The following is a 25,807-nucleotide window of genomic DNA, read 5'->3' as shown; positions in this document are numbered from 1 at the left end:
AGTATATACTCTAAAAATCTTGCTGTACAATACAATAAAAAACACTTCTAATTTTAAAATCTATAGAATACTAAATGCAATTACAATTCAGTATGCTGGGAGAGGAAGCAAAACTGAACCAGAAGTTTTCCATAAAATAAAACAAGCAAACCTCATGAAGGAAACTACAGTGGGAAACTTCACTTCTTGTTTTAAACTCAAAGACCAAGTCCATCAACAACCCTCCTGATAATGTCACTAAACTTACAGGAATATCTCCAAACCAACACAACAATCTTATCACACAAACTACACATCAAAACCCACTTGACAGAACTTTGGCGAGCCGTTCATGTTAAATCACAGGCATGAAATATGACAAGCTTAGCTGGTCTCTTGTATCCTTCTGCCCCCCAAACGCATCCACTGGATTGGAGGGCTGCAGGGGGTGCTGCTCCAATCAGGATCCTGAGTGCGTTTGGCAGAGGGCCACACCCCCGGAAGCTGGAGCCAATCATCTGCAGGCCACGCATCCTAATCTGCATCCATATCAAACACTGACAAGGAGGGTTAGACACCAGAGGTTGGGCTGACTTGTGCAAGAATTTCAAATGTGAAAATTGTTATTGGAACTATGGAGTGCGTTTTTTAGTTAAAAATTATCAATTGACATATTGTGGTATCTGCTCTTCTGTTTTATGTTTATGTCTTGTGTTTTTTTTTTTTTAACCAGACAGTGGACAACCTCAGGAATGACAACACTGTATCTGTTGATATGTAAGCCAGCTACAACATTAAAACCACCTGCCTGATTACTGTGTTGGTCTCTGTCATGCCTCCACAACCGCTCTGATCCATCGAGGCATGATCTCCACAGCCGCTCTGAAGGCGTCCCATAGCACCAGGCACCGAGGTATAAGCGGCAAATCCTTTAAGTCCTGCAAACTGCGAGGTGAGGCTTCCATTTGGAGGTCAAGTTAACCCTTTGATGTCCATGTCATGTTCCTCAAAGGACTGTTGCTGAACACTTTTTGCAATATGACAGGTCTTCTTATCATGCTGTAGGAGACCACAGCCATCAAGGAAAACTGTTGCCATGAAGGGGTTGTACGTGATCTGCAATATTGTTTAGTATCATCCGCATGCCAGAACCCGAGGTGTCACAGAACGGTATAAAAATAATTGACTGCAAGTATAATTTCCCTCACATCTTCAAGTTGTCGCTTTCTTTTCCATGAAGTCTGACCCTATCAAGTAGAACATGTAGGTACACTAATGAGGAGTGACATTAACTTGCTTCCCCAGAGCTGGCACAGCAGCCAGCATCAGCAGACTGTCTTCAGTGTGATTGTGAATGCATGTCAGGGCTGCTCTATAACACAGCCTCTATACATATAGTCTGTATAAATTTCACACTGTGTAAGTGTAAGACTCTTGCTGTATCAAGTGTTGCGTGCTCAGTGGCGACCGGCTGCTCCCTTTCCTATAACCCAGATGTGTTCCATCTCACGCTTATCTACAACAGTCAAGGCCAATATGAAACTGTGAAGACTTTTTTTTTCCTTTTTCATGCCTGTGATTTTTTTTCCTCATCTGATAGTCTCATCGCGGAATTGCTCTGCTCAGTCCACAACAACACATGTACACTGTCTATGTTTGAGTAGGTTTCTTAAAGCGACTCTGATCTCCTTTAGAGGGGAAACCAGACAGAAGCGCCTCTGCCTCCTGTTACTTTGAATAGGAGCACTGAAAATACCAGAGCATCAATAAAAGAATGCACAGAAAACACCTGGGAGAGATACTAAGAGCGACTGTGACTTTATGTATCTATATACTTGTTGTTTGGATTGCTTTTTCATGGTTAATATTATACTTGGCAAGTCTTTTTGTCGTGTGCTGAGCTAGTAACAGGGTGATGTGCTCCTATATTTGTCTTAGAGGCAGTTGATGTCATCTTATTTTGATGTCTTGGGGTTTAGGTTTTATCCCTGTTAGTGACAGTGTTGAATTTTCTTATCAGTTCTGAAGAAAAAGAAAAAAAATCCCCTTACATAAACAGACGTCTCAATAGATTGTGTACTTTTATGTTTGCTTCTTCGTCTCCAGTGACTTCTGTCTCTGAACATTTTAATGGGCAGTGCTTGTTGTATCCCACACAAGATGAGGTAAAATAAATAAATCAACGAAGCAAAGCAAATGCACATTAAAGGACATTTTATTCCGATGGAGATGGATACTAAGACGAATCCGGTGCTCTGTCGTTTCCATGGAGATCATCCTTCTTCTCAACCCATGATCTGGCAAAGCAAGGACAAATGAATCATTATGTGAAGATCCTTTAAGAACCAACCAACCACATACTGCTCGAGCTGATTGTGAAATCAGATTGAGCCGTCAGTGCATGTAGTGTGACTTAGAAAATTGCTATCATGCTGTAAGTACATGGATGATTGATGTGAGCTATTAATAAATACTGACGCCGTTCATCCAGCTGATGTAGGCTGAGACACGGGTGAAGACGGTGGGCTTCCTGTAGGCATTGCAGCCAGAAGAAGACACAAAGCTGGTCACACCATGGACGACCCACTGGCCGTTGACACTGCAGTTCAGGGGGCCACCAGAGTCGCCCTGGATTCAGAAAAAAAAACCAGACGAGATTCATAACCGCTGGCTTTTTTTGTCTGCACTTTGGAACTGAAGTGTGAAGCAAATTTCCCGACGCGCTTAACTCGTTCCCACTTGCTTCTCATATCTGCTTCTCATCTCAGTCAGCCTGGAGCAACTTTGTGGAGAACATGAGCTTGCAAGACTTTGACACTTTGTGCAGCTTAAGCACTCGCTTGGATCATTGTCACTGACTTATGCCCCCGCTGAGGCAGCAAGTAATCCCGCATGTGTCCCCTAAAATATCTTCGTTGACAGGAAGGGGTCAGCCCACCGCTCAGTGGGAGACAATCAAGTTCGGTCTGTCATAGCCGAGCGGGACAAGTTCCTTCCAGTGTTTTCCCCAGTCTATTTATGTACACACACTTTTCAAGGGGTGGCAAGACATAGTGGGAACTAACTTTCGAAACTCTATCAAAAATCTGAGCTTTGAAGAATCTGCCCTCCTGAAATAAGCCAATATTAAAAAGTATTTACAGGTGAAACTAATTGCTTTATTTCTGTTACATTAGTTGTTTACTTTTGCTTTATAAATTCTTTTTAAGACAATAAAAAGACTAAATTTAGGGTTGCCAAGTTAGTAACTTTGTAATAATAACAACTTTATTTGTATAGCACCTTTCAGAAGAACATTCACAAACTGCTTTGACAGGTAGAACATAGTGACAAAACAGAAATAAAAGAGAACTTTACAGGAAGGCGAGTCTATAAAAGTGGGTTTTAAGAAATGATTTAAAAGAATCTACTGATTTGGCGGGCCTTATCTCCTCAGGCGGGCCGTTCCAAAGCCGAGGAGCTTTGATGGAGAAGGCCCGGTTGAAGTCAGTATTTATCATTTGTTTTTGGTAACGATACAGTTATAAATTTTACCAATGCAGTAATAAATTGTTAATAAATACATCTTAGTGTGGCACTTCTGAAGCCCTTTTCCTCAGTTGTGGAAGCACCTGGTCATAAATCTCCAGAGACGTCATTGCTAACTGCAGTTTTCTGTCCTGCAACTTACTTTTGCGATGCTTCATAAAGGGTTTCTTATTTATAAAGTGGTGCCCTGAAACCGTTAATCATTTCTGTTGCTCACCTGACAGCCAGAGTTGCTGCCACCACCAGCACAGACCATGGAGTCCTTCACAGTGCTGCCCCACCATCCGTAGCTGGTGCAGGTCCTGTAGTCAACGACGGGCAGAGAGGCCTGCTTCAGCTGGGCAGACAGCTGACCTCCAGCTGGGGACGGCAGGAAAAGTACAAATTACAACTGTGCTAAGCCGTGACATAGCAGGGTCATACAACACATACGGTCTGAAGCTTTTTATGGATTGCTTTCCTATGCATGCAAATACTGAGAGGAATAATTTATCAGGGAAATGCATCATAATGTCAGACTCACTCTGGGTGCGACCCCATCCGGTGATGTAGCAGGGGTTGTTGTTGGGCAGAACCTGACCGGAAGGAGGCAGAGCACCGAGCTGGACGTAGTTGTTCAGAGAAGCATCAGAGGACAGACGCAGCAGAGCGATGTCCCAGCTGAGGGTCAGAGCAACATGCCCTCATGTCAGCGAGGAATAAATATTTATTTCTGTAATTGTTTCCTCTAAGAGTGGGATTTACTCTGTTTTTTTAGTGTGCTATATTTTTTAGCAAGTAAAAAATATATACGTAATCTTTTTAAAAGATTAACCTGCTCTTTTTTTTTTTTTAAATCCTCTAATTGCTCATACAACCACCAGAAAGACAACTAGACCAGCCCTCAGTAGATGGCAGAACCACGCCCAGACCTCTAACTCCACAGCTGAGCATGGGACCTCAGACCGATCTTCAGTGCCAAGTTTGATTATCCTGACTTCAGCACTTGCAGAGATATCTGAACAGACATACATACATACTTACCCAGCCAGCCAGATACCGAAGCGAATGCAGTAACCCCGCTGACGTGTACGTCAGGCATGGTTAACTAGAGAGTTTTTATCATTCTCTCTGTGGGAACGAATCAAACACTTCTCAGCTGTCGGTTAATTTTCTGTTAATCAATGAATTGACTGATTATTTCAGTTCATTTTTGTTTTCGATGATTGGTGTTTTTAACACTTTGTAGTGAGGACCAGTCAGCAAAACAATGTATGCAACTCCAGTAAATGTAAAACAAAACAAATTAAATATGACCTAATTATTTATAATGTGGTGAAAGAAAAATATATATTATATGTCTGCTATGTCATATTAGATGTGAACAGGACTACTGGCAAATTTCAACTGCTTTTCATGTCTAACAAAAACTCGCTCTGTCCTTATAATATGTGGTGTACATGCTGTATAGCAGTAGTTGCTGTTCTTGTATGCAGATGTGGGTCAAGCCGCGTTATAGCAACTAACCCTCCGGCAACGTTGTTGGTGTTCCAGTTGGGGTGGATGTAGACGTGGCTCACGCTCATGTACTGCTCTCTGCCCTCATGGGAGTTGATGTTGTGATCTCCAAGAACGACACGCCAAGTCCTGGACCTGTGGCCACGAAAACAAAAAATGATAATTTCATTCTTGCACTCAAACCCATCTTGTGTAGCTCTGTAGAAACCCAAATACATCTGCTCAACATCAATATTGTACATGAAGACTGCTTTAGGGAACAAGTCAAATATAGACCAACAATGTCTTAGCTGGGCAATCAAGCCAGCACATAATGTAAAAAAATAAAATCATGTGTATGTTCAGCTCTGTCAGAGCCCATGTCCTGCTTCTTCACCCATAAATCTTCTGGTTTGAGGCTCACTAGCTGTTCTGTGATGCATGAAACTCCCACCTGTCCACACAGTGAGCGGCAGTCATGACCCATCCTCTCCTGATCAGAGTGCCTCCACAGGTATGGTAGTAGTTGCTGCCAGATTTGTACTGAAGAGAAATCTAATGAAAAGACCACAGAGAGCATTAAAACTCCAAGAAACTGAACAGTTCACCTTTTTATTGCCAAATCTGTCTTGGCAGCATTGCTGGCACTGAGAAGACGGTTACAGGCGTTCCAAGAGCTCTTTAAAAAATATCTGATTAACTCTGTGATGTGTGTTCGTGGAATACATGCTGCTCTGACCTGTTTTACATTTTAAAGTTTCAAAAAAATGTACCATAAGGGCATTTAGAGCAACGAGCAATTTACTAAGAAAATGTCCTTAAATACTGGGTCATGTTTAGGGACAAATATCTAATCTTTTACTCTACTCCCTTAATTTGACAGCTGTGCTAACCTTTAAATGTGTAATATTTTAGATTAAAAGCCTTATATGTTTACATTTAATAGACCTGTTCATGTTGGACTGACATGAAGTCACTTCATGCAGGCAAAAATAATGAAATTGTAACTTGTCCTGTCACAAAACTAGCTAGAAATTCCCTGACGCCTTGAGAAAAAGTTGTTCTTTTGTTCAGTCTTGTGTACATAGCTTATGAACTTCTACTTGCTCATGCTGTTTTGACTTGTCAGAATACATCTACCACAGTTGTTGTGGTGCCAGACAAAGCATACGGTACCTGCCAGGGCCAGGAGTTGGGTCTGGCCACCTCACCTCCTACAACTCTCTCAGCAGCACTGTCATCCTCCAGGTACCTGGGCTGAGGCTCCAGCTCAGCCAGCACTGAGCCAAGCAGAGACACAGGAAGCATAAAAGTCAGACATCATGAATCCAGCTGTGTGAGGACGAGTGTGTGGTATGTGTGTGTGTGCGTGCAGAATGTCAAAGCAGAACAAGGCCGGTCTTACCGAGGGCTGCGAGAGAGGTCAACACAAGAAACCTGAGCATGTCTGCAGTGAAAGCTGAAACTTTCTACGCAGGTGACTTCTGCTGCCCACTACTCTTTTATACCCCCAGGGCCACTTTTGCTGTTAGTGTGTGTGTGTGTGTGTGTGTGTGTGTGTGTGTGTGTGTGTGTGTGTGTGTGTGTGTGTGTGTGTGTACGTGTGTGTGTGTGTGTGTGTGTACGTGTGTGTATGTGTAGGACTAGTTCAATACCAGCACATGTCCACCTGTGCCTATCTCACAGTTATCGCAACAGTGGGACCAGGGGGGATTCATTCATGGAAAAGCTGACTCAGCCTCTGAATCCATATTTTCTGCCTGCTTTGGCAGTTGCTGTCAGGATTGTCCAGCAGGATTCTGTCTGTTTGTTACGAAGCAACACTAAACACTTCGAGTGTATGTTTTAGTGAAGTGCAATTTTTTGCGTCGAAAGTGCAATTTGTTTTGCACCGTCTTAGCAACACTTACTTAAGCTGCAAAACAAATCATTGCTCACATTAGGAGCAACTTACCTCTTGCCAAAGATTTGCCAGAGATTAAAAAATAAGGGATTCACACACGCACGCATGCACATTCTAACATTTATATGGAAGCTGCATAGCTCGTAGTTCTCATTGTTCTATTTCTTTCTGGTTGTGTAGGATGTTGGCCAAGCTCTAGAACTGGTAAGAATAAAATATTTCATATGCTAAAATGTGGGCTGCACAGTGATTCGGGGGTTAGCACTGTCACCTCACAGCTAGAAGATCCCTGCTTTGTGTCCCGCCCTTGGCCTGGCATCTTTCTGTGTGGAGTTTGCATGTTCTCCATGTACATGCATGGGTTTTCTCCAGGCTCTCCGACTTAACCCCACAATCCAAAAACATGCTGAGGTAATTGGTGATTCGAAATTGTTCAGAGGTGTGAATGTGAGTGTGACTGTTTGTCTCCATGTGCAGTCCTGTGATAGACTGGAGTACCTATCCAGTGTGTCCACAGCCTCCACCCTAAGTCAGCTGGGATAGACTCCAGCCCCATATAGATGATGGATGGATGCTAAAATGCAGTATTTGTGAATAGGCCTTACAGTCAGTTAAACACATGATGTGTAATCACTGCTGCAAGGAGTCTCTCAATCAAAACAACAGCAAAAGAGAGTAGTTTGATTTTATTGTCAAGTGGCATGTTAATGGGATGGACAATAAATGAGAAAAAGTGTCATCACCACTGTAAATTTATGTGCTGATGTGAATCACACAGAAAATAAATGTATTAAAGTTTTATCTATATTATATACTAATTATATTCACATTAGGTAATTTCATTCTAATGAAAAAGCTACTGTTCAAAAGTTTGGGGTCACCCAGGAAAACTCACAGTTTTATCCATGTGCTAACATAACTGCACAAGTTTTTTAATCATCAATGAGCCTTTCAACACCATTAGCTAACACAATGTCGCATTAGAACACAGGAGTGATGGTTGCTGGAAATGTTCCTCTGTACCCCTATGGAGATATTCATTAAAAATCAGTCGTTTCAGCTAAAATAGTCATTTACCACATTAACAATGTCGAGACTGTATTTATGATTCATTTAATGTTATGTTCATTGAAAAGAATATGTAGTGTGACAGCTCCTAGGCCTCAGGACCTGTTCCTGTTCAGCTGGTTGCTGGTTGCTAGGAGCTGGGAGAGTGGCTCATTGGCCATGATGGTTGAAACCTGGGTGGACTGTTTACCTGATGGCTGACACCTGGGTTGGCTCCTGTATAAACTGGTGTTTTAGCTGGCAATGGTGCTCATCCTCCATTTTCTCTCGAGTTTCCTGGGGTATGGTTTGGCTGGTTTGGTTGGTTTGGTGAAGCCATTTTGTTTTCTTACACACATGATCACACATCCATTGACTACAGACATTACTGATGAACTGATTGCACATTTACCTCAGCTTCGTTCATAAATTGTATTTAACTTTAATTTGCCATGAGTCATCTCCATCTTTTGTCCTTCCTTTGAGCCAGGTTGTGACAGTAGTAGTTATTGTCGCGTATCAGAAGAGTCACTACACATACTGCTGTTGTAGCTAATGTTATGTTGCAAATGCAGTTGTCGCTAGCTCACAGCTAGCCCTTTAAGCTGCGGTCAATTTTCCCCTGAAATTTCTACTGAAGATGTACAGAAAGTAAATTGAATGCTGTTCTTGAACTGTTTGGAGTACAGGCATGGTTGGGGTCTCCTTTAAAAGCTGACAACCTGAATTTTCACCCAGTGCAGTCAGAATTACTGTAGGTGCTACTGGCACAAAGTTATTTATGTTGAAACACACTGAATTAGGATGAATTTTATTCTCGCCTAAAATTTTTCCCTAATAAAAAACCTGAAAATTCGTGTGGCAGCACTGTGACAGCTTGAAACACAACAAGGCAACAGCCTGGGGTCTTACATAGTTCAGGACAAAATTTCAGAGCAATACTACAAGAAATGAGTGTTTCACACATGTTTTTGTACTAATATGCCCAATTATGTCAATTTTGGACACCCTATGTACACCCTGTGCAAAAATGGTATATGTTCGTTTATTAGCCCTTTTTCACATTATTTTAACTCCAAAAACTCATAAAGAACTCAAAAGATCACTTCAGCTAAGCTTCGGTGTGGATCTTGATCTGAATCAGAGGCTCAGACGGAGACAGAGAAAAGCTGCAGCTCCTGGCTGCAGCAGGAGAGCAGGAGGTGTGAAAAATCACACTGGGCCGCTAAAACCCGCCTCTCGGCTATTCAGCAAGCTCATTGGCTACATGCCCTGTCAGTCAAACGCTTCCTCCGACGTGATTTGCTCAGAATTTACTGACGAGATGAGGGTCACCAGATCCATCGGTCTCGGCAACGGTTGGCTGTTTCGGCTTCGGAGGCAGCGATGAGTCACTTGATTGGTTGAAATGCAGAGGCTTCAGTCGCCATTTTCAGACCGAGACCGTGTGGATTTCAGAAAGCTTCATAAAATTGTGGACAAAAATGCAGTGAATTATGGAACGCGCAGCGCCACCATGCGCGACGTGGACGGGCACGGAGCCGAGCTATTTGTGGATTATTTACTTATTTCTAGACATGTTTTGGACAAAATATTATACTTGCTAGTATTGTCTGGATGACTACCCTTGGATTATGGCCGGTTTTTGTGGATTATTTTCATCGTTGATCGGTAAAAGACCATCGAAAGGTGAGTTATGCCCTTTATGTGTCCCTTTAAACTTTTGTTGTTTGTTTTAGAAATGTGTTTATATTACCCGCTGTGGTAATCACATCTGAAAGTGGTTTATACCGGCGGATTCATGAGAGTCTAAGCTTTCCATAGATGTATAGTGTTTCTATCATCGCGTTTGAAGCTAAAAATGCTTTTGCCGTTAAACTTCAGCAGGCCATTTTGGGTCCGAATACGGGCCCGTGCGGGTTAAGTGGCTAGCTTGCTGACATCTTCCTCCTGCCCTGCCCTCTGATTTATCATTTAGTGTGCATTTCTTTGACTGCAGCAGGTGTTCAGATATAACAGCACTGACAGGCAATCAGAATAAAACGCACTGTTACATTAGGCTCATCTTATTTCTGTATCTTCAGCTTCTGTGTTTCCTCTCTCCTGCCTGTGATCCCAAGTGTGTGTGTGTGCGTGTGTGTGTTTGTACATCCATGACACATTATACCATGTTGTGAATAGAACTGTCAGGAAGTATGATGTAAGTTGTCATGACCACTGTTACACTCATCTGACAGTTCATGTAGTCATGTAGCCACATGTCATATTTATTGATGTCGCTTAAAGAAGACAGCTTCGAGGCAAAGATGTCTCACTTTGTTAGATGCCTGTTGCTTGGACTCCCTCCCGTCGTCACCTCCTCCGCTCGAATCTGTGGTAGGAGGGCCTGAGACACAAGGCGATGAGTTGAGGAAAGGAATCAAGAATGTACAGCTTCAGATATGAGTCGAGGCGATTAAATATAATAATGTGAATACACAAGCCAACAAAGTAAATAAATATAACATTACTTTAGTCTTTTTTTTTTGGACATTTTAATGCTGAAATGCTGCACACAATATCTTTATAGTACTTTATAGCACAGGCTGGAATCAAATTTAAAAATACAGGCTATTAATGTTAACCAGTACATGTATGCATATTTTATATCTACATTTTCACACACGTTAGAGACGTAACATGTTGAAGTGCATGGACGTGAATGTGAATTTTGCACTCATGTTTATATTAATCCCATATCAATTATTCAATAAGTTGAAAACATGAATAGCCACTTGAATCTTGACAGGGATTTCCTGAACAGCATCGTTTCAAATGCATTTTATAGAGTTTTGACTTAGTGGAGAGACTGTGGTGAGCATGACGGATGCCATGAATCTACATCATGCTTTGTCAGGATCTACCAGCTCTATACAACAGGCAGCTACACAGCAGATGGAGCTGAACATTTAGAGCCAATGTAAAGTAATGGGATTATATATATATCATTGCATGTTACAAATTGATGATTAATATAGATTAAGATCACAGTTTAAGGCTTATAGTAACAAGCCTAAGGCTACAGAGCAGAACTCCATGTTAAGCCTTTGATAAGTATTCATGAGGCCCTGCAGAGGTGATGTTATGAGTGTAAGTTCAGCCCAGGTATATTCAGGAGGGGTTGCACTACTGGAATTCTATTTGATAGAGTCAGACAAAACCATTCAGGCATTGGAGGAAAATTATGTCTTCAGCCTTGTGATTTTGACTTGAACACATATACAGTCATGGAAGAAATTATTAGACCACCCTTGTTTTCTTCAATTTCTTGTTCGTTTTAATGCCTGGTACTGCTAAAGGTACATTTGTTTGGACAAATATAATGACAACAACAAAAATAGCTCATAAGAGTTTAATTAAAGAGCTGATATCAGATACTTTCCATGGTTTTCTTGATAATTACCAAAATCACCTAAATCAGTAGCTATGGCATTGTTCTGCCAAAGACAGTGCTGTTTGGATTCCATGTTTTCTTTTCTGTCTGTTTTAGTCACATGACACACACTGATTCATAACCATTGTTTCTGATGACTGCAGCCACGCGTCTCTTCATGCTCTCCACCAGCTTCTGACATTGTTCTGCTGTCACAGCAGCCCTTCCTGTTGCACAAATTCAAACAAATTTGCTTTGTTTTTGGACTTGTGGTTCTCCATTTAGTGTTTGATGATTTTCCACAGGTTTTCAGCAGGATTTAGATCTGGTGATTGAGCAGCCAAGGTTCCAGTGTTCTGGTTCTCTATCCAGGCTTTAACTGACTGATTGTCTTGTTGGAAAATCCAGTCATTGGAGGCAGTAAAGAGTTTTCCAGCTGATGGTAGAAGGCTGTTTCCAAGAGCTCTTTCAGAGCTGTATATGACCTGGTTCATTTGCCATGTTCCACCCAGACTGAAACAGCTCCAGATGGTTTCTGATCCACCCCCATGTTTTACTGTAGGGGCAAGACATACTGGTTTGTAGGCTTCTCCAGGCTTCCTAACCAGTAGGTTGGAGTGGGCATCAACTGCAAATTGGATTCATCACTAAAGAAAACCTTAACCCAATCATCAACAGTCCAATCCTTGTGATCCCCATCAAAGAGAGGCTTACCTCTGCCTTTTGACTCATACTTCTTCTTCCCGCCTTGTGTGACTTCAGACCAGCTTCAAGAAGTCGGCTTCCAATTGTTTTTGCCGAACAAGTTCCCAGTCATTTTTAAGGTCTCTGGAAGTCTGACGACGATTCCTGACACAGGAGCGGATGAGTTCACGGTTATCTCATGGGGTAGAAAGACGTTTCCTGCCACGACCAGCTAGCAATTTGGTAGGACCACGTTCGGCTTGTTTTTTCTTGGTGCAATGATCTTCAGTTTTATCACTACCTGTCTCTCACTCATTCCATTTTCCAGCAGTGCCAACATGGCTGTCTTTGTGGTTTCACATAATCCTTTTGTTTTAGGCGTTATGTGAGAGCTGACAACTTCTGAGTTGTGCTACGGCTTGAATGTCAGCAGGAAACCACTCCAGGCCTTTGCATGTGCAGTGCTGCTTACGACATGAAATGGCCTCTTATATACCCTGAGAATACAGTTAAGCTTCAGCATATCAAAGAAGACAAAGTATTATGGAATCAGTTGCATTTTTGGTCGTGTTCATTGTATTCTTCAGGTAATATACCTTTAGTGGTACCAGGCATTTAAATGAACAAGAAATTGAAGAAAACAAGGGTTGTCTAAGAATTCTTTCCATTACTGTACACATATACTCAGCTCATACTATGACTGTCTGAAATGTAAGATCTTCATTTTAAGTAGCACTAACTACTTTTTTTTAAACAGCTGTGTTCAAGGTCTTTAGAAAATGGGCACAGCTAATCTCTGTTGTCTACTATCTACTGTTCTTGTTGCACATTCCAACTTTACGTTCTGCTGAGCTACACGCAGATAGCTCGTATAATCTGAGATCTGCTATTTACTTGGTAACTGCAGGTTAGATATGATACTTGTAAAGGTTTTCTGCATGTGTGAGTCCTGCATGGAATTCTCATAGTCAAGTAAACCATACATCTCTAATATTACTATTTAACATCATGTTGATTTTACTGTAAGTTATGTACGCTGACTGTAAAGTGATATTTATAGTATTTTAAGGGATCTTTTAGAGTTTATTTTTGCTTCAAAAACACATAGTCTCTCCAGTTAAACTGCAAATGTAATAATGTGATAAATAAAACAGCATCCTTTTAGTATGTAGAGCACATTCTTTCTTTCAACTTTAAAGAGCTTTTCTTGAAACATCCACTCCAGCAATCCTGTAATAATAAAAGTATAGCTGGGAGCATGTAACTAATACCAAAGTACATCTGCATAGATTATGGCTAATAAAACCTCCCCACGGGCCCTGCTTTAAACTTATTTATTGAAATACTTCAGTGTTTCAAGGTCGAATTAAACATTCACTGAAGCAAGCTTCTCTAACATTTATCAGATTTCGCATAAAAGCAAGTGAGAAATGAAAGTGCCATACAAAAAGACCCTGTAAAAAACATTTAAGGCACACAGAGTCTACCGTCTATTTTCACACACAATTTCCAAATTCAGTCTGGCTGTCTGTTAAGTGTGTTTTCCGTTCTGAGTATACGTCAGCTGCAACATGTGTGCTTTTCCCACTATAGGCCGACACTTATCATGCATCTACTGCAGACTCTGACCGCCCAATGCGGCCTTTTCCCTTCAAAAATGTCACAGAATCACAGGAGAGGCAACAGAAAGAGTACCGCAATCATTCTGTTCCTGAAGAAAGCAAACAGGGAACCAAACATTAATTTGAATAATGGCAGGAAAAGGAGGAAAAGGGCAAGCTAACGAAAAGACAAAAGGCGGCAAAATGAATGTCAACATTTACTCAGAGCTGCCGGCTGTCAGGATTCAGAATCAGAGCATTATGCGTTATGTCAAAAATAAATAAGTGCATCTTTCAGTCCCCGGTACACCCCCTCCGTCTGCCTGTCTGTGTGTTCGGCCCATTTCTGTCACAAAGTAACTCTCTGGCTGCTGACGACGCTCACATGCTGCTTTGAATGGGAAAATGTCGAATGTGAAGTTTCAGCAGGCCAGATAAAGCAGTGGATTATGAAGCATTTATCTGAATGTCCTGCTTTATCTTAACGTTGCTGCATGATTCACCATCTATTCATCGCTGTCATGTGAAATGGCGTTGTCATGGAAATATTACATGACTTCAAAGCAGTTAATTCTGTTAAAAGGGCACCAAGTACTTAGAAATACTTTTAAAACACTCATACTCTTTGAATGGATTCATTTGTAGTGGATTGAATATTTGAAAAAGTAGAAGAAGCTTACGTCAGATAAGATTTTGTTGCAAAAATAACGATCCATATCAAGAGTCCAAGGATACAGTAAATAGTGCAGTATTTTACAGAATGTTTGACAGAATATGAAGTCAGAGAGGAAAGGAAGTGATTACAAAAGAAATCTTTATACTGACTGTTCCTTAGATTTTTCTCCTTTTGTTTTACAATAAACTTCAATTCATCACTTCATGACTAAGACCGTGGGCTTCTGGGAACATTGCATCCCATAACAGACACAAAGCTGGCTCTCCCATGGACATAAGAGGATCGCCATAGTCACCTATAGGATGAAACGGAAAACCTTTCTGACCAACAGCATAGACTGTGTTCAAATCTATACACACAGCTGTGGAAACACAAATATAATATCATACATACTCTTTTCTATTACATGTGACCTTCCGTTGTAGCTTTTGTGGGATGTATGACACTGTTTCAGATGGGAAAGGCAGGAAGCTCATGACAGCGGCAGTGATACACGACAGTTTTTACAATACAATTAGATCCTTGTTTATCTCGACATAAATCTTCAGTATGACCCAAGAAGCAAATGATCACTCAATCAATTTCATTTTTTAATTTGTGATCTTTTGTCTGAAATTTTTAATACTTAAATCCCTAAAAATAAAAAAAAAAAACACTTTTGAACTCCACCAAGTGCACAAGTTTTATTAAAAAAGCAAATTAACATGATGCCCTTAACTGACTGGATTCACCACTGACTAACTTTGTGAAAAGTGCACTGGGTTTTATAAAATTGTTTAATTAATAAAATGATATTTACAGCCATGGCCATAAGTTTGGACACAAGTACCATGATGCTTGTGAATCTTAGAAAATACCACAAAATTGTCACTTACAATATAAATACCAGTCATAGCCATCAACCATAATGAAATACAGATATTTCCAGTGCATAAACTTGATGTTTGACAGCAAATAGTATATGAAAAGCTTTCGTCAGTCAATGACAAAATTTGTGCAACAATTTGCAGTTAATATTCCGATGTCAATATTTGCTGTCAAACATCAAATTTATGCACTGGAAATATCTGTATTTCATTTTGGTTGATGGCTATGACTGGTAAGTGACAATTTTGTGGTATTTTCTAAGATTCACATGCGTCATGGTACTTGTGTCCAAACTTATGGCCATGGCTGTATATGAAAAACCACAAACATCTAACACTCAGTACGAGTAATACCTGTTTGTACAGGTGTGTTTTCAGGTGTAATACTTGTGTAACATGAAAAAATCCTTGTGTGTTTTCCCCATCTCTAGAGTTTTGCTACAAGAATGATTATTATCTATATGTTATTCTATGGTTTAATCAACTGTAAAGCTGATTATTGAACTGAATACCAGCCACTGGTTTTGAAAAACAGTTTCTGAGACAGAATGTGCTCTTTTTTAGTAGGTATAAGCCTGAGTGTATTTGTTTTGGAAGTATAGCTATCATATTGCATCCTGAGCACCTCCTCTAGCACAGATCATGTTGGGGTTGACGGTGCTGCCCCACCAACCAGAGCTGGTGCAGGTCTGATGGTCCCCTATAGGAAGGAAGGCATCCTTGAAGACAAGCTTCAAACCAGCTGAAGGTGCACAGAAGGCAGACAGATGTGTACACAGAGGCTAAGAAGACAGCATTTGGAGGTGCACCCAGTGATGTAGCAGGTTGGTTGTTTAGACAGGCTGGCCAGCTTCACACACAAGTTCAGGGTGACCTCAGAAGTCATAGAGCGATATCAAAAAAATCTGACTCTGTGTCATACAATCACAAGGTAAAATGATTCTCCCTGAAACATGCCAGTGACTTTCCTGATGCACTGATAACTCTAAAGTGAAATTCTGTAGAAGTTTGAGTATCTTATTTGAAACTAACAGACTAAATAAAACAAAACATGTTTTCCCCAAATGTTTATTGGATGTATATGGAAATTATACTGAGACAAGAGCGTAATAATGGAAAATCTAACCCAGAGGAGATGCTGCTGTTCTTCCACACATGATGAGTGTAAACTCTGTAGACGTTCTTGTATTGTTTTGATCCATAGCTCTGGTGCAAACAAGATCACAGAGGAGCTGTAACTCTTTTAGCAGGGATTAGCTTGTTTGCTTCCACACATTGGAAGACAAGTAAGGCGCGAAGACAAAAGAGAAAGCATATATTTATGCAGGTGATATGACACAATAAGCAAACTCTCAACAAAAGAGCAACCTCTGACAGCATATAACATTGTGTAGTATGTGGGATAAGAGTAGGTTTACAGTATAGCATCTTTTACCTGTTCACAGACTCTTTACTGCAGGGCAACAATAGGATCTTAGACGCACACAATATTTTATACATGACTCTGTCTCGTTGATATGGTACCTCCCGGGGCCAGGAGGTGTGGTGAGGTGCTTTGTCGCCTCCGACAATTCATCATGCATTGCTGAAGCAGATTCATCAAATGTAACCTAAATATGTTTAAATTTGAATGTGGCTACCTTTTGCTAAGTGCTGTGTTTCTGAGCAAGAAGAAGCATTGTAGTTTTCAGCAGTGGATTAATTACACATCAGACCAAACATTTGTCACCTGTGGCTGTGAGAATGGTGAAAAGCACAAAAAGTCTCTGCAGTGTCTCAGTGTTTCTAAATGCTCTGATCTGACCTGTTTTTACTGGCAAAGCTTGGCAACAGTTAGACATGCACCTGTTGTCAGACTTTATCACAGTTTGCATTAGAGTGGGACAACAGATTGCATCACACCGAATACACCGAAACATAAACATCCATCTATTATCTATACATCACTTAATCCTCATTAGCATCGCGGGGGGCTGGAGCCTATCCCAGCTGACTTATGGTGAAGGCAGGGGACATCGACAGACAACTTAGAGTTAACCTGAGCATGTTTTTTGAACTGTGGAAGGAAGCCGGAGTACCCAGAGAAAACCCACACATGCACAGGGAGAACATGCAAACTCCATGCAGAAAGATCCCAGAAAGGCATGAATGCGAACCAGGGATCTTCTAGTTGCAGGGCGAAAGTGCTAACCACCACTCCACTGTGCAGCCCGACACATAAACAGTGTCTATTAAAGTCTGTATCCAAGTGTTGAACATTTATTTTCAGTTTGAGGACACACCTTAAACAAATTGTTGCCATGTAAATTAAATTTACAATTTAGATTTTCTTCACTTTTTTTGCAGGTAGAGTAGTTTGATTTGTAAAGCAGAAGAACTGTGAAATAGTAACTTTCATAATGACATACATGACTGTGGCTGCATAAACCTTCAGTTGAAAAATGAGTCATGACACAAAATTGAATGAAGTTTATATTTGTAGAATGACATCAGATCATTATGTAGGAACAGTCGATGGACTATGGTGTCAGCCTTTGTGTGCTGCCACACGGATGACTGTTGCTCTTAATACATGATCTGGAAAACAGAAGAAATCAAGTGTGATTAAGCATCACATGAAACCCAATGATATAACAAGATTCAATAAATTTATTGAAACCAATGAATGTTCATACTAACCGAGTCAATCCAGTCAATGTAGGCAGAGACACGGGTGAAGACTGTGGGCTTCCTGATAGTGTTGCAACCTAAACTAGACACAAAGCTGGTGACACCGTGCACGTAGTATCTTCCATTGATCAGGCAGTTCAGAGGGCCGCCAGAGTCACCCTGAGAGAAACAAGTTTAATCCTGATGGTTACATTTGAAAGTTACATTTTTTACTCCATTATTTTCTCTTATTTGGATTTTTAAAATGTTTTTCCACCAACATGTCTTTTCATTGCTGACTTATCTAAGTATTAATCTCCAGTGACACAGTTGTTCAAACTCACGTTGCATCCAGATTCCGCACCACCTCCGGCACACACCATGGTGGTCTTCACAGTGCTGCCCCACCAGCTAGAGCTGCTGCAGGTGTTATGGTCCACGCTAGGAAGGTAGGCCTGCTTGAGCTCATCAGAGATGGGACCGCCAGCTGGGAAACAGGAAATGGCATGTTACATTGAGGTTTACAATAAGGACCCAACAACTGAAATCACAAAGACAGGAGGCCAAATGGGGTCATACATCACGACTTACTGGAGGTGCGTCCCCATCCGGTGATGTAGCAGTTGCTGTTGTTGGGCAGAATATTGCCGGAGGGAGCCAGAGCACCAAGCTGGACGTAAGAGTTCAGAGAAGCCGCAGAGGACAGTTTCAGCAGGGCAATGTCATACCTGAGGTGGAGAGAATCCAAAAGAAGTCTTGTAAAGACATGTTTGTCTATTCCCTCGAGTACCACTGCCCTAAGGCCACATTCAGACTCCATGCAAGCTCAGAGTCAATATGTTTGCACAGTGACGTTTGACAAATGAGGGAAATATATTACCTTAAAAACATTACAACTCATTCCTAACAATACACAGCCTTCAGATTTACAAAAAGCATTCCTCACCCGCTGGCCACACTGTAACGGTTCCATTTGGGGTGGACGTAGACCTGGCTGACAGTCTTGATCTGCTCTCTGCCACTGTTGGTGTAGAGATCGTGTTCGCCAACTACCACACGCCACGTCCTAGTGCTGCAATGTTTTACAACAGAGAAGCACAATATTGTGAACAATCAGCAGTTAGTTATGCTGGCAAGTCATGAAAGCCTCATGGATTTTTTTCCTGAAATTTTCTCAGTGATGGCATTTAAATATCTGAAAAAAAAATCATGCCACAATGTTGTGAAAGAGTAGGCTATGGATATTAAAGTCAAAGTAATCAAAAGATATGTACAAACATATTTTAAAACCACACAGACAAAGAATGCTTTATCTGAGATTCTAGCTCATCTTAAAGTTACCTGTCCACACAGTGAGCAGCAGTCATCACCCAGTCTCTCTCAATGAGGGTTCCTCCACATGTGTGGTAGTAGCTACCGCCAGACAGGTACTGAAGAGAGATCTAAAGAGGAAACAGAGCAAAAAAACATTCATGCTTAATTTGAGTTTTACTCAGCAATTTGATATGGTTATACTGCATTGGCTCATGATTTTAATGATGAAAAAAGTACATCCATTTAAATAGAAATGTAGATGTTGAGTCTGTGTGACAGTGGGTTACCTGCCAGGGCCAAGAGTTGGGACTGGCCACCTCACCTCCAACAACCCTTTCATGCCTGTCCTCCAGATACCTGGGCTGGGGCTCTGCCAGCACTGGTTAAAAAACATAAAAACATGACTTTGATTTATTCACGGATACCCAGAAATCTCCTCAGAGTATTTCTTTTCCACCTACTAGAAGTAGAAAAGAGACATGGTAGAGATTAGCTGGAGCTCCTGTGTGTTGACTAAACTAAAAAAGAGCAACTGACTGCATGACAGATAGAGTGACTGATACGAGAGCAAGAAAGACCAACAGAGATCAATAACCAATAGTTACACAGAGCTGTCATTTTCTTACCGATGGCTGCGAGGCTTGTCAACACCAAAAACCTGAGCATGACTGCAATGAGTTACAATGCTTCTGCAATGAACGAATGGGTCTCCTGTTCTTTTATACCTGAACTTGACCTTCAGCTGATGTGGAAAAACGTGGCTTTTCTTTCCCCAGTGACAAAATCCAGGTATGCACCTGTGTTCTGTCTCACACGGTGTTATCACAGCCTGTTAAAACACGCCTCCTGCCCTGACCAGTACGTCCAGAATAAAAATGTCACATCGTCAGTTTTATCGGTGGATAACATGAGTCACAGTGATCTGAAGGACTTATAAGGGTATTTATACATTTCTTCTTGCTAATCACGTACACCGCATTTATTTTGGCAAGAGCTTATGTGAAAACACACTTTTTTGGGTTCAAAAGTGAGTGTAATGATGACTGGCTGACCTTACATCTGTGTGAATCATCACACTTGCCATCATATCAAATAAATTCAACATTTAGGCTGTTACTTTTCATCCAATACCTAAAATAATTTCCTGTGTATTTTCTATACACATAAGATCATCCTCTGTGCTACTTTGAAGAATGAAATTTTAAAATGAATTGTCTGATGAAACAGAATGCAAGTTCTTGCAACTATTTACATCACAACTTAATGTTGCTGCATGATTCACCTTCTATTTCTATTCTTTCTATTTTTCATCAACACCCATTTTTCTTGGCTAAAGCCTGAGAACCATCATTTTTAAGCACTCAGCTGAGAACTCCGGAGACCTGCAGGATCAGGTCTTTGCATAGAACCGATCAACCCGCGGCAGGACATCCAGGCGGCCATAACGACGACGCACCGCTCTGAACCTGCAGGTCCAGACCGTGTGCATAATCTGAAGGCCTCGCAAGTCCCAGCCCCATGACGGTTCACTTCAACTCCAGCTGAGTTTGCTCTGATTCCATTCTATGGGTGATGTACTAACCGCTTGGTCAATTAATTCATTTAATCAATTTATTCTTTTACAAATCATTAGAATTCTTAATCCAAATTACCGGTTACCTCGTCAGGTTAGCTCTGGCTAATCCTCACCATATTTCCTTCTCTCTCACACCTACTTCCACATCCCTCACACATGCACACATCACACACACACTCCCACATTCCACACACACATGTAGTCCTGCACGCACACACACACACCATATCTACATTGTACATAGTTCACTTGTCATTATTTTCATAGAATAGTTAATAAATACCTCATTATAGACCAAATTACAGTCTTGTGTTTCTTTGTGTAGAATGTGGTCAATTTAACCGAGGATTCAAGACTTTTTGATATGAGATTGATCAAAATTTTTATGAATATTAATTTTTTTATTAATATTAATTTTTTCCCTAGAGATCTAGGGTGGTGCCCCAATTATTAATAACGAGAGCAATAAATCATAACGTAGTACCATATTTTACAGAATATGATGCCAAAGGGGAAGTGAAGTTGTGCTGCCTATCAGCCAGTTATTTTCTTTTGTTGTTTTAGCACCCCCTGCTTGGTTGTGTGCAACATTTAGGTTAGAGGATCAGTGTCTGTTGTTGATGACATCATTAGTAGGTGTCAGGGGCCTCATTTATAAAGCTTGCGTATGCACAAAACAGGGCTAGAAAGTGGCGTACGCCACTTTCTACGCAAAGGTTTTGATTTATAAAAACAAACTTGGCGTGAGAATGTGCGCACCGGTGCGCCAACTTTGATGCTTGCTTAAGCACATTTTGGAGACAGAGGGAACGGCAGTGCCGGAGGATGAAGTGGTGAATTGAAACCAGCTTGATCTCAAACCTTTATTGTTATCACATATTAGACGTGTAGAGTCAGATAAGCATAAACCCCCATTGTTGTAGATGTTCCTATGGTGTGCTATTCGGCCTACAACTGTATTTGCAGAACTATGTTAATATATCAAACTTCCATCTTCAAATGATATAGAGCAGTGAGTGGCACTGATTGATTACTAATTTGGAAAAGGCATGTGACAATCAGTTCAATCGCTGATCAAGCGGATAAATAGCGGGTGACAGCCGTGCGTAATGTGGCACAATGGATGCGCTGGCATTGCTGGAAGATCACGTTAAGAATGGAGAGAGATTTTAGGGATCACGGAGATTTTCTGGCCCATGACGATGACTGGCTAATAAGCTGATTCAGATTCCCTAGAGCAGTACTCTTGGATCTATGTGCTGAACTGGGCCGTCTTAGACAGACCCACCCGCCGAAACCACGCCATCCCGGTACAGACACAGGAGCTGACGACTCGGGGTTTCTGGCGACACCGGCTCCTTCCAGCGGGAAGTGGTCGACAGGTATGTGTTTTATATGAAGAATATATGAGGTTACATTTGTTGTCCAAATCCTATCTGGGTCTGATATACAGTTAAATGATGTCCTTTAGGTCTGGGATATCACAACCATCCCTCAGCGCAATAATGCCAGCTGTTTTGGATGACATTATAAACATGACCAGTCAATACATCAGGTTTCCTTACACTGTGGGTGAACAGGCCAACATTAAACGGCAATTTGCAGCAATGTCCGGTTTCCCAAATGTAATCAACGTAACTGACTGCACTCATGTTGCTGTAAGGGCTCCGAGTGAAAATGAATTTGTCTATGTGGACCGAAAAAATGTACATTCAATCAGTGTACAAATTATTTGTACATCGGACATGATCATAACAAATTTAGTGGCAGGGTGGCCTGGGTCAACACATGATTCATTCATCCTGACGCACTGCAGTGAAAAGACTGCAGGCCGGTGCTGCGTAAAATGCCGTGGATCAGCAGCTTATTTATATACAGATACATTCATGAGTTACTTTGCATTGACCATTCATGGTAAAATGTGGGTGTGCTGTGGGCGGAATGTGAGGTGGATCCACCTGTGCAATCTTCCAGCTGGTGTGTGATTTATCAAGAAATTGCATGCAGCTGTGCTTACGCACAGTTTTATAAATCAGGGGCGAAGGGCGTACGCCCATTTCAGATTTCCGTCGTACGCAAACTTTTAGTATGGATCCTACGCAATGTTTTATAAATGAGGCCCCAGGTCATTTCTTCATGTGCATCCGCCTTTTTTCAGTGGACATCATCCTTACGTTCAAGTCTTTGAAAGCATCGTTGGTTTGTTAAAAATGGACTCATAACTTATCATTATTAATGTATGTGTATATTTTTGGTAAATGATCAATATTTTCACAGTTTGTTTATATATGGTAAATTCATGTTAGTAACATGTTCTGGCCCGCTGATAGGATATGCATACATCGCAGCAATCCGCTTTTGTATTTCAGTTTTACCCTACTGCTAGTGCCACATTAAACAAATTCAACTTGGAGCCTTTTGTCAAGTGTATTGATTGGAGATGGAGTGTATCTGCCCGTCAGTTCATGCAAGGTGTGTGAGGAGGACAGTAAGACGATGCAATGAAAATTACAGCAAATGTCACAGTGAGTCAACACTGACTACTACCAGACACAGGATACAAAGTCTTTCTACACTGTCGGACAAAAAATCATCAGGATCTAAGTCATTACAGTCAGGGTCTTGTGCCTCATGTTCAGAGGTATCACTGGAAACTCTTTAGCTAGAGAAATAAGCTGCAGCTGTGCAAGCTAAGTCTGACGTTTTAGAGGTAGCCATGGAAGAAGAAAATGAGGACCTCAGCTCCAAAATTGATCTCCCCACCCATGATCCAACAGAGCGCCCAAAAGAATATGTGGAGGACTAGGCAAGGTATGCTATCAATCAGTCCACACCTGCATTTGAAGGAGCCACTGCTGATACTGTTAGTCAACCTGCCACTGTTGTACAGTGTGCACCAAAAGCTGTTGTTCAGTATCACATTCAGGATAGCAAACCCAGTCATGACAGCTAATCTAAGGAGAGCATGTCATGTGCTGGAAGTCAGGTAGGGCACACTGATGCTCACCTGTCACGCTTTACAGGTAGAGTGCACCAGAAAGTGTGGAATTCAAAATAAGACATGAATCGCATGAGGCACACCTAGGTATTTAATGAAACAAATCCTCTTCAACCTCACCAGTACACAGATGATCAACAGGCTAATCCTGCTGACAATCAGAGCATGTCAGACTTCGTCAGGTTTGTCGCAAGATGTGAACTTGTGTCCTTGAGCCTTCTCCAGTTCAGTGATCACCCAGAAAGCTACAGAGCTTGGAAAGCATCATTCTTGAATGCCATATGACGTTTAAACCTTACAGACACTGAAGAGATGGACCTCTTAGTGAAGTAGCTAGCCACCGAATCAGCTGCACAGGAGAGAAGGATAAGAGCTGTGCATATACACCATCCAGAAATGGCTCAAAATGGCTTAGAACAGACTTGACAAAAGTTATGGTTCTCCAGAGGTCATTGAGAATTCACTGTCCAAGAGATTGAGTAGATTCCCTAAGATCTCTATGAAAGATAACAGGAAGTTAAGACAGCTAGGTGACTTGTTAATGGAGCTTGAAAAAGCTGAATCTAATTGGGACCTTCTGGGACTCACATACTTACCTCACTGACATACCTCACTTTCGTAAGGACTCCATTACCATCACAGGGTACATACAACAAATGTTCCACTGTTTAGTTGCCCGGCCAGAAGACAGAATTTTCTTGAGATTTCTTTGGAATGGAGGCAACAACCTGGAGAATGATATTGTGGAGTACTGTATGAAAGTGCATGTCTTCGAGAATAGTCCGTCACCGGCAGTCACCATTCACTGCCTCAGACGAGCTGCAGAACAAGGGGAGAGAGAGTTTGGCAAGGACACAAGGCAGTTTGTTGAAAGAGACTTTTATGCTGGTGACGGACTGAAGTCCCTGCCCACACCGGAGGCTGCAACTGACTTACTGAAAAGGATGCAGGACATGTTGGCTTGCTCCAGCCTCAGGCTACATAAAATAGCATCAAACAGCACAGAGGTTATGGAGGCATTCCCTTCCGAAGATCACGGCAGTGACCTCAAACATCTGGATCTTGGTGTCGACTCTCTGCCGATACAGCGCAGCCTTGCACTGTGCCGGAACTTGAGGACAGACATTTTCTTATTCCAGGTGGTAGAAGAAAGGAAGCCTTTCACTCACCAAGGAGTTTAATCAACAGTGAACAGCCTGTATGACCCACTGGGATTCATGACATCTGTCACTATACAAGGCAAGGCTTTCCTTTGGGAACTCTCCATGGAGACGAGTAATTTGGATGCTCCATTACCTCCAAACAAACAGGAACTGTGGGAGAGGTGGAGAGAATCCTTAAAAGAGCTTCAGTACCTGAAGATTATTGGGCCTGGGTACTTTCTCAACGAGAGAAAATTTCTCTTGCCATAGCCACTTTTGCACTCATGGACCCAGAACAAGATAAAGACGTTCGCATACAAGTGACAGGGTTCACTTGCACCACCTGTGACAGCCGACTTGGATCTCACCACTTTGAGTGCTTTGTGACCTGAAGAGGCCTTAATCATGCCATATGTTGTCTCAGACATGCTGCATGTGTGGCACCCAGGACTTATAGACTATTAAAAAGACACCCCCCCCAATACATTGTTTATGCTATTTAAATCGTTGATCACTCGCCCACATTCACCTGTTTGTGTTAAAGTAATTTCTGGTAATAACGAGTTTTGCCAGTAGATGGCAGTAGTGGATAAACAGACTGACCATGCGAGCTCACGTGAAGCAGCTCAGTTCAGCCAAGCTGTCTGCCGTTGGTCAAGCAGAGAAGCCACTACTGACACAAAACTGTTATTTTCTGTGATTACAGGTGAGTTGAGTGCACAAGCATTATATAGTGAACATCATAAGACGTTTTTGCATGTTCAGGTTAAAGTTTGATGTGTCTAAAGTAGATTTGGTAATCTTTATGAGTGTTTAAAGTTGTCCCAAACTGGCGCTAGCTTAATGTTAACTCGTTAGCATTGAGCTGGCGCTAGCTTAATGCTAACTTGTTAGCATCTCCACTGCGTTATGGATAAACGTTAGGCAACTTTTCTGTTTATAAATGATTTATTATC

At 41.5% G+C, this 25,807-nt stretch overlaps 2 protein-coding genes across 4 annotated transcripts; both read right to left on the bottom strand.

Moving 5' to 3' along the window:
* Nucleotides 1-2,176: 2,176 nt before the first annotated feature.
* LOC110963928 (elastase-1-like) lies at nucleotides 2,177-6,478 on the bottom strand. 2 transcript variants are annotated; one of them, XM_022212456.2, is made up of 8 exons: nucleotides 6,389-6,478; nucleotides 6,160-6,263; nucleotides 5,438-5,538; nucleotides 5,014-5,139; nucleotides 4,031-4,167; nucleotides 3,725-3,867; nucleotides 2,458-2,607; nucleotides 2,177-2,276 (listed from the first exon to the last, which is right to left on the bottom strand). In XM_022212456.2, the coding sequence occupies exons 1-8, from the start codon at nucleotides 6,426-6,428 to the stop codon at nucleotides 2,265-2,267; spliced, it is 813 nt and encodes a 270-aa protein (XP_022068148.1). In that variant the 5' UTR covers nucleotides 6,429-6,478; the 3' UTR covers nucleotides 2,177-2,264. The 2 variants fall into 2 exon arrangements, with proteins under 2 accessions (XP_022068148.1, XP_022068147.1); XM_022212455.2 differs by lacking the exon at nucleotides 2,177-2,276 and having other exon boundaries at nucleotides 2,443-2,607.
* Nucleotides 6,479-17,631: 11,153 nt separating this feature from the next.
* LOC110963921 (elastase-1-like) lies at nucleotides 17,632-19,922 on the bottom strand. Of its 2 annotated transcripts, XM_051948849.1 has the most exons (8): nucleotides 19,762-19,921; nucleotides 19,423-19,514; nucleotides 19,163-19,263; nucleotides 18,768-18,893; nucleotides 18,413-18,549; nucleotides 18,166-18,308; nucleotides 17,852-18,001; nucleotides 17,632-17,749 (listed from the first exon to the last, which is right to left on the bottom strand). In XM_051948849.1, exons 1-8 carry the CDS (start codon nucleotides 19,799-19,801, stop codon nucleotides 17,738-17,740), a joined length of 801 nt encoding a protein of 266 aa, XP_051804809.1. In that variant the 5' UTR covers nucleotides 19,802-19,921; the 3' UTR covers nucleotides 17,632-17,737. The 2 variants fall into 2 exon arrangements, with proteins under 2 accessions (XP_051804809.1, XP_051804808.1); XM_051948848.1 differs by lacking the exon at nucleotides 17,632-17,749 and having other exon boundaries at nucleotides 17,822-18,001; nucleotides 19,762-19,922.
* Nucleotides 19,923-25,807: the final 5,885 nt, after the last annotated feature.

Source organism: Acanthochromis polyacanthus, chromosome 5 (genome assembly GCF_021347895.1).
Source record: "Acanthochromis polyacanthus isolate Apoly-LR-REF ecotype Palm Island chromosome 5, KAUST_Apoly_ChrSc, whole genome shotgun sequence".
NCBI lineage: Eukaryota > Metazoa > Chordata > Actinopteri > Pomacentridae > Acanthochromis > Acanthochromis polyacanthus.
This window is presented reverse-complemented; position numbering and strand designations above follow the sequence as displayed.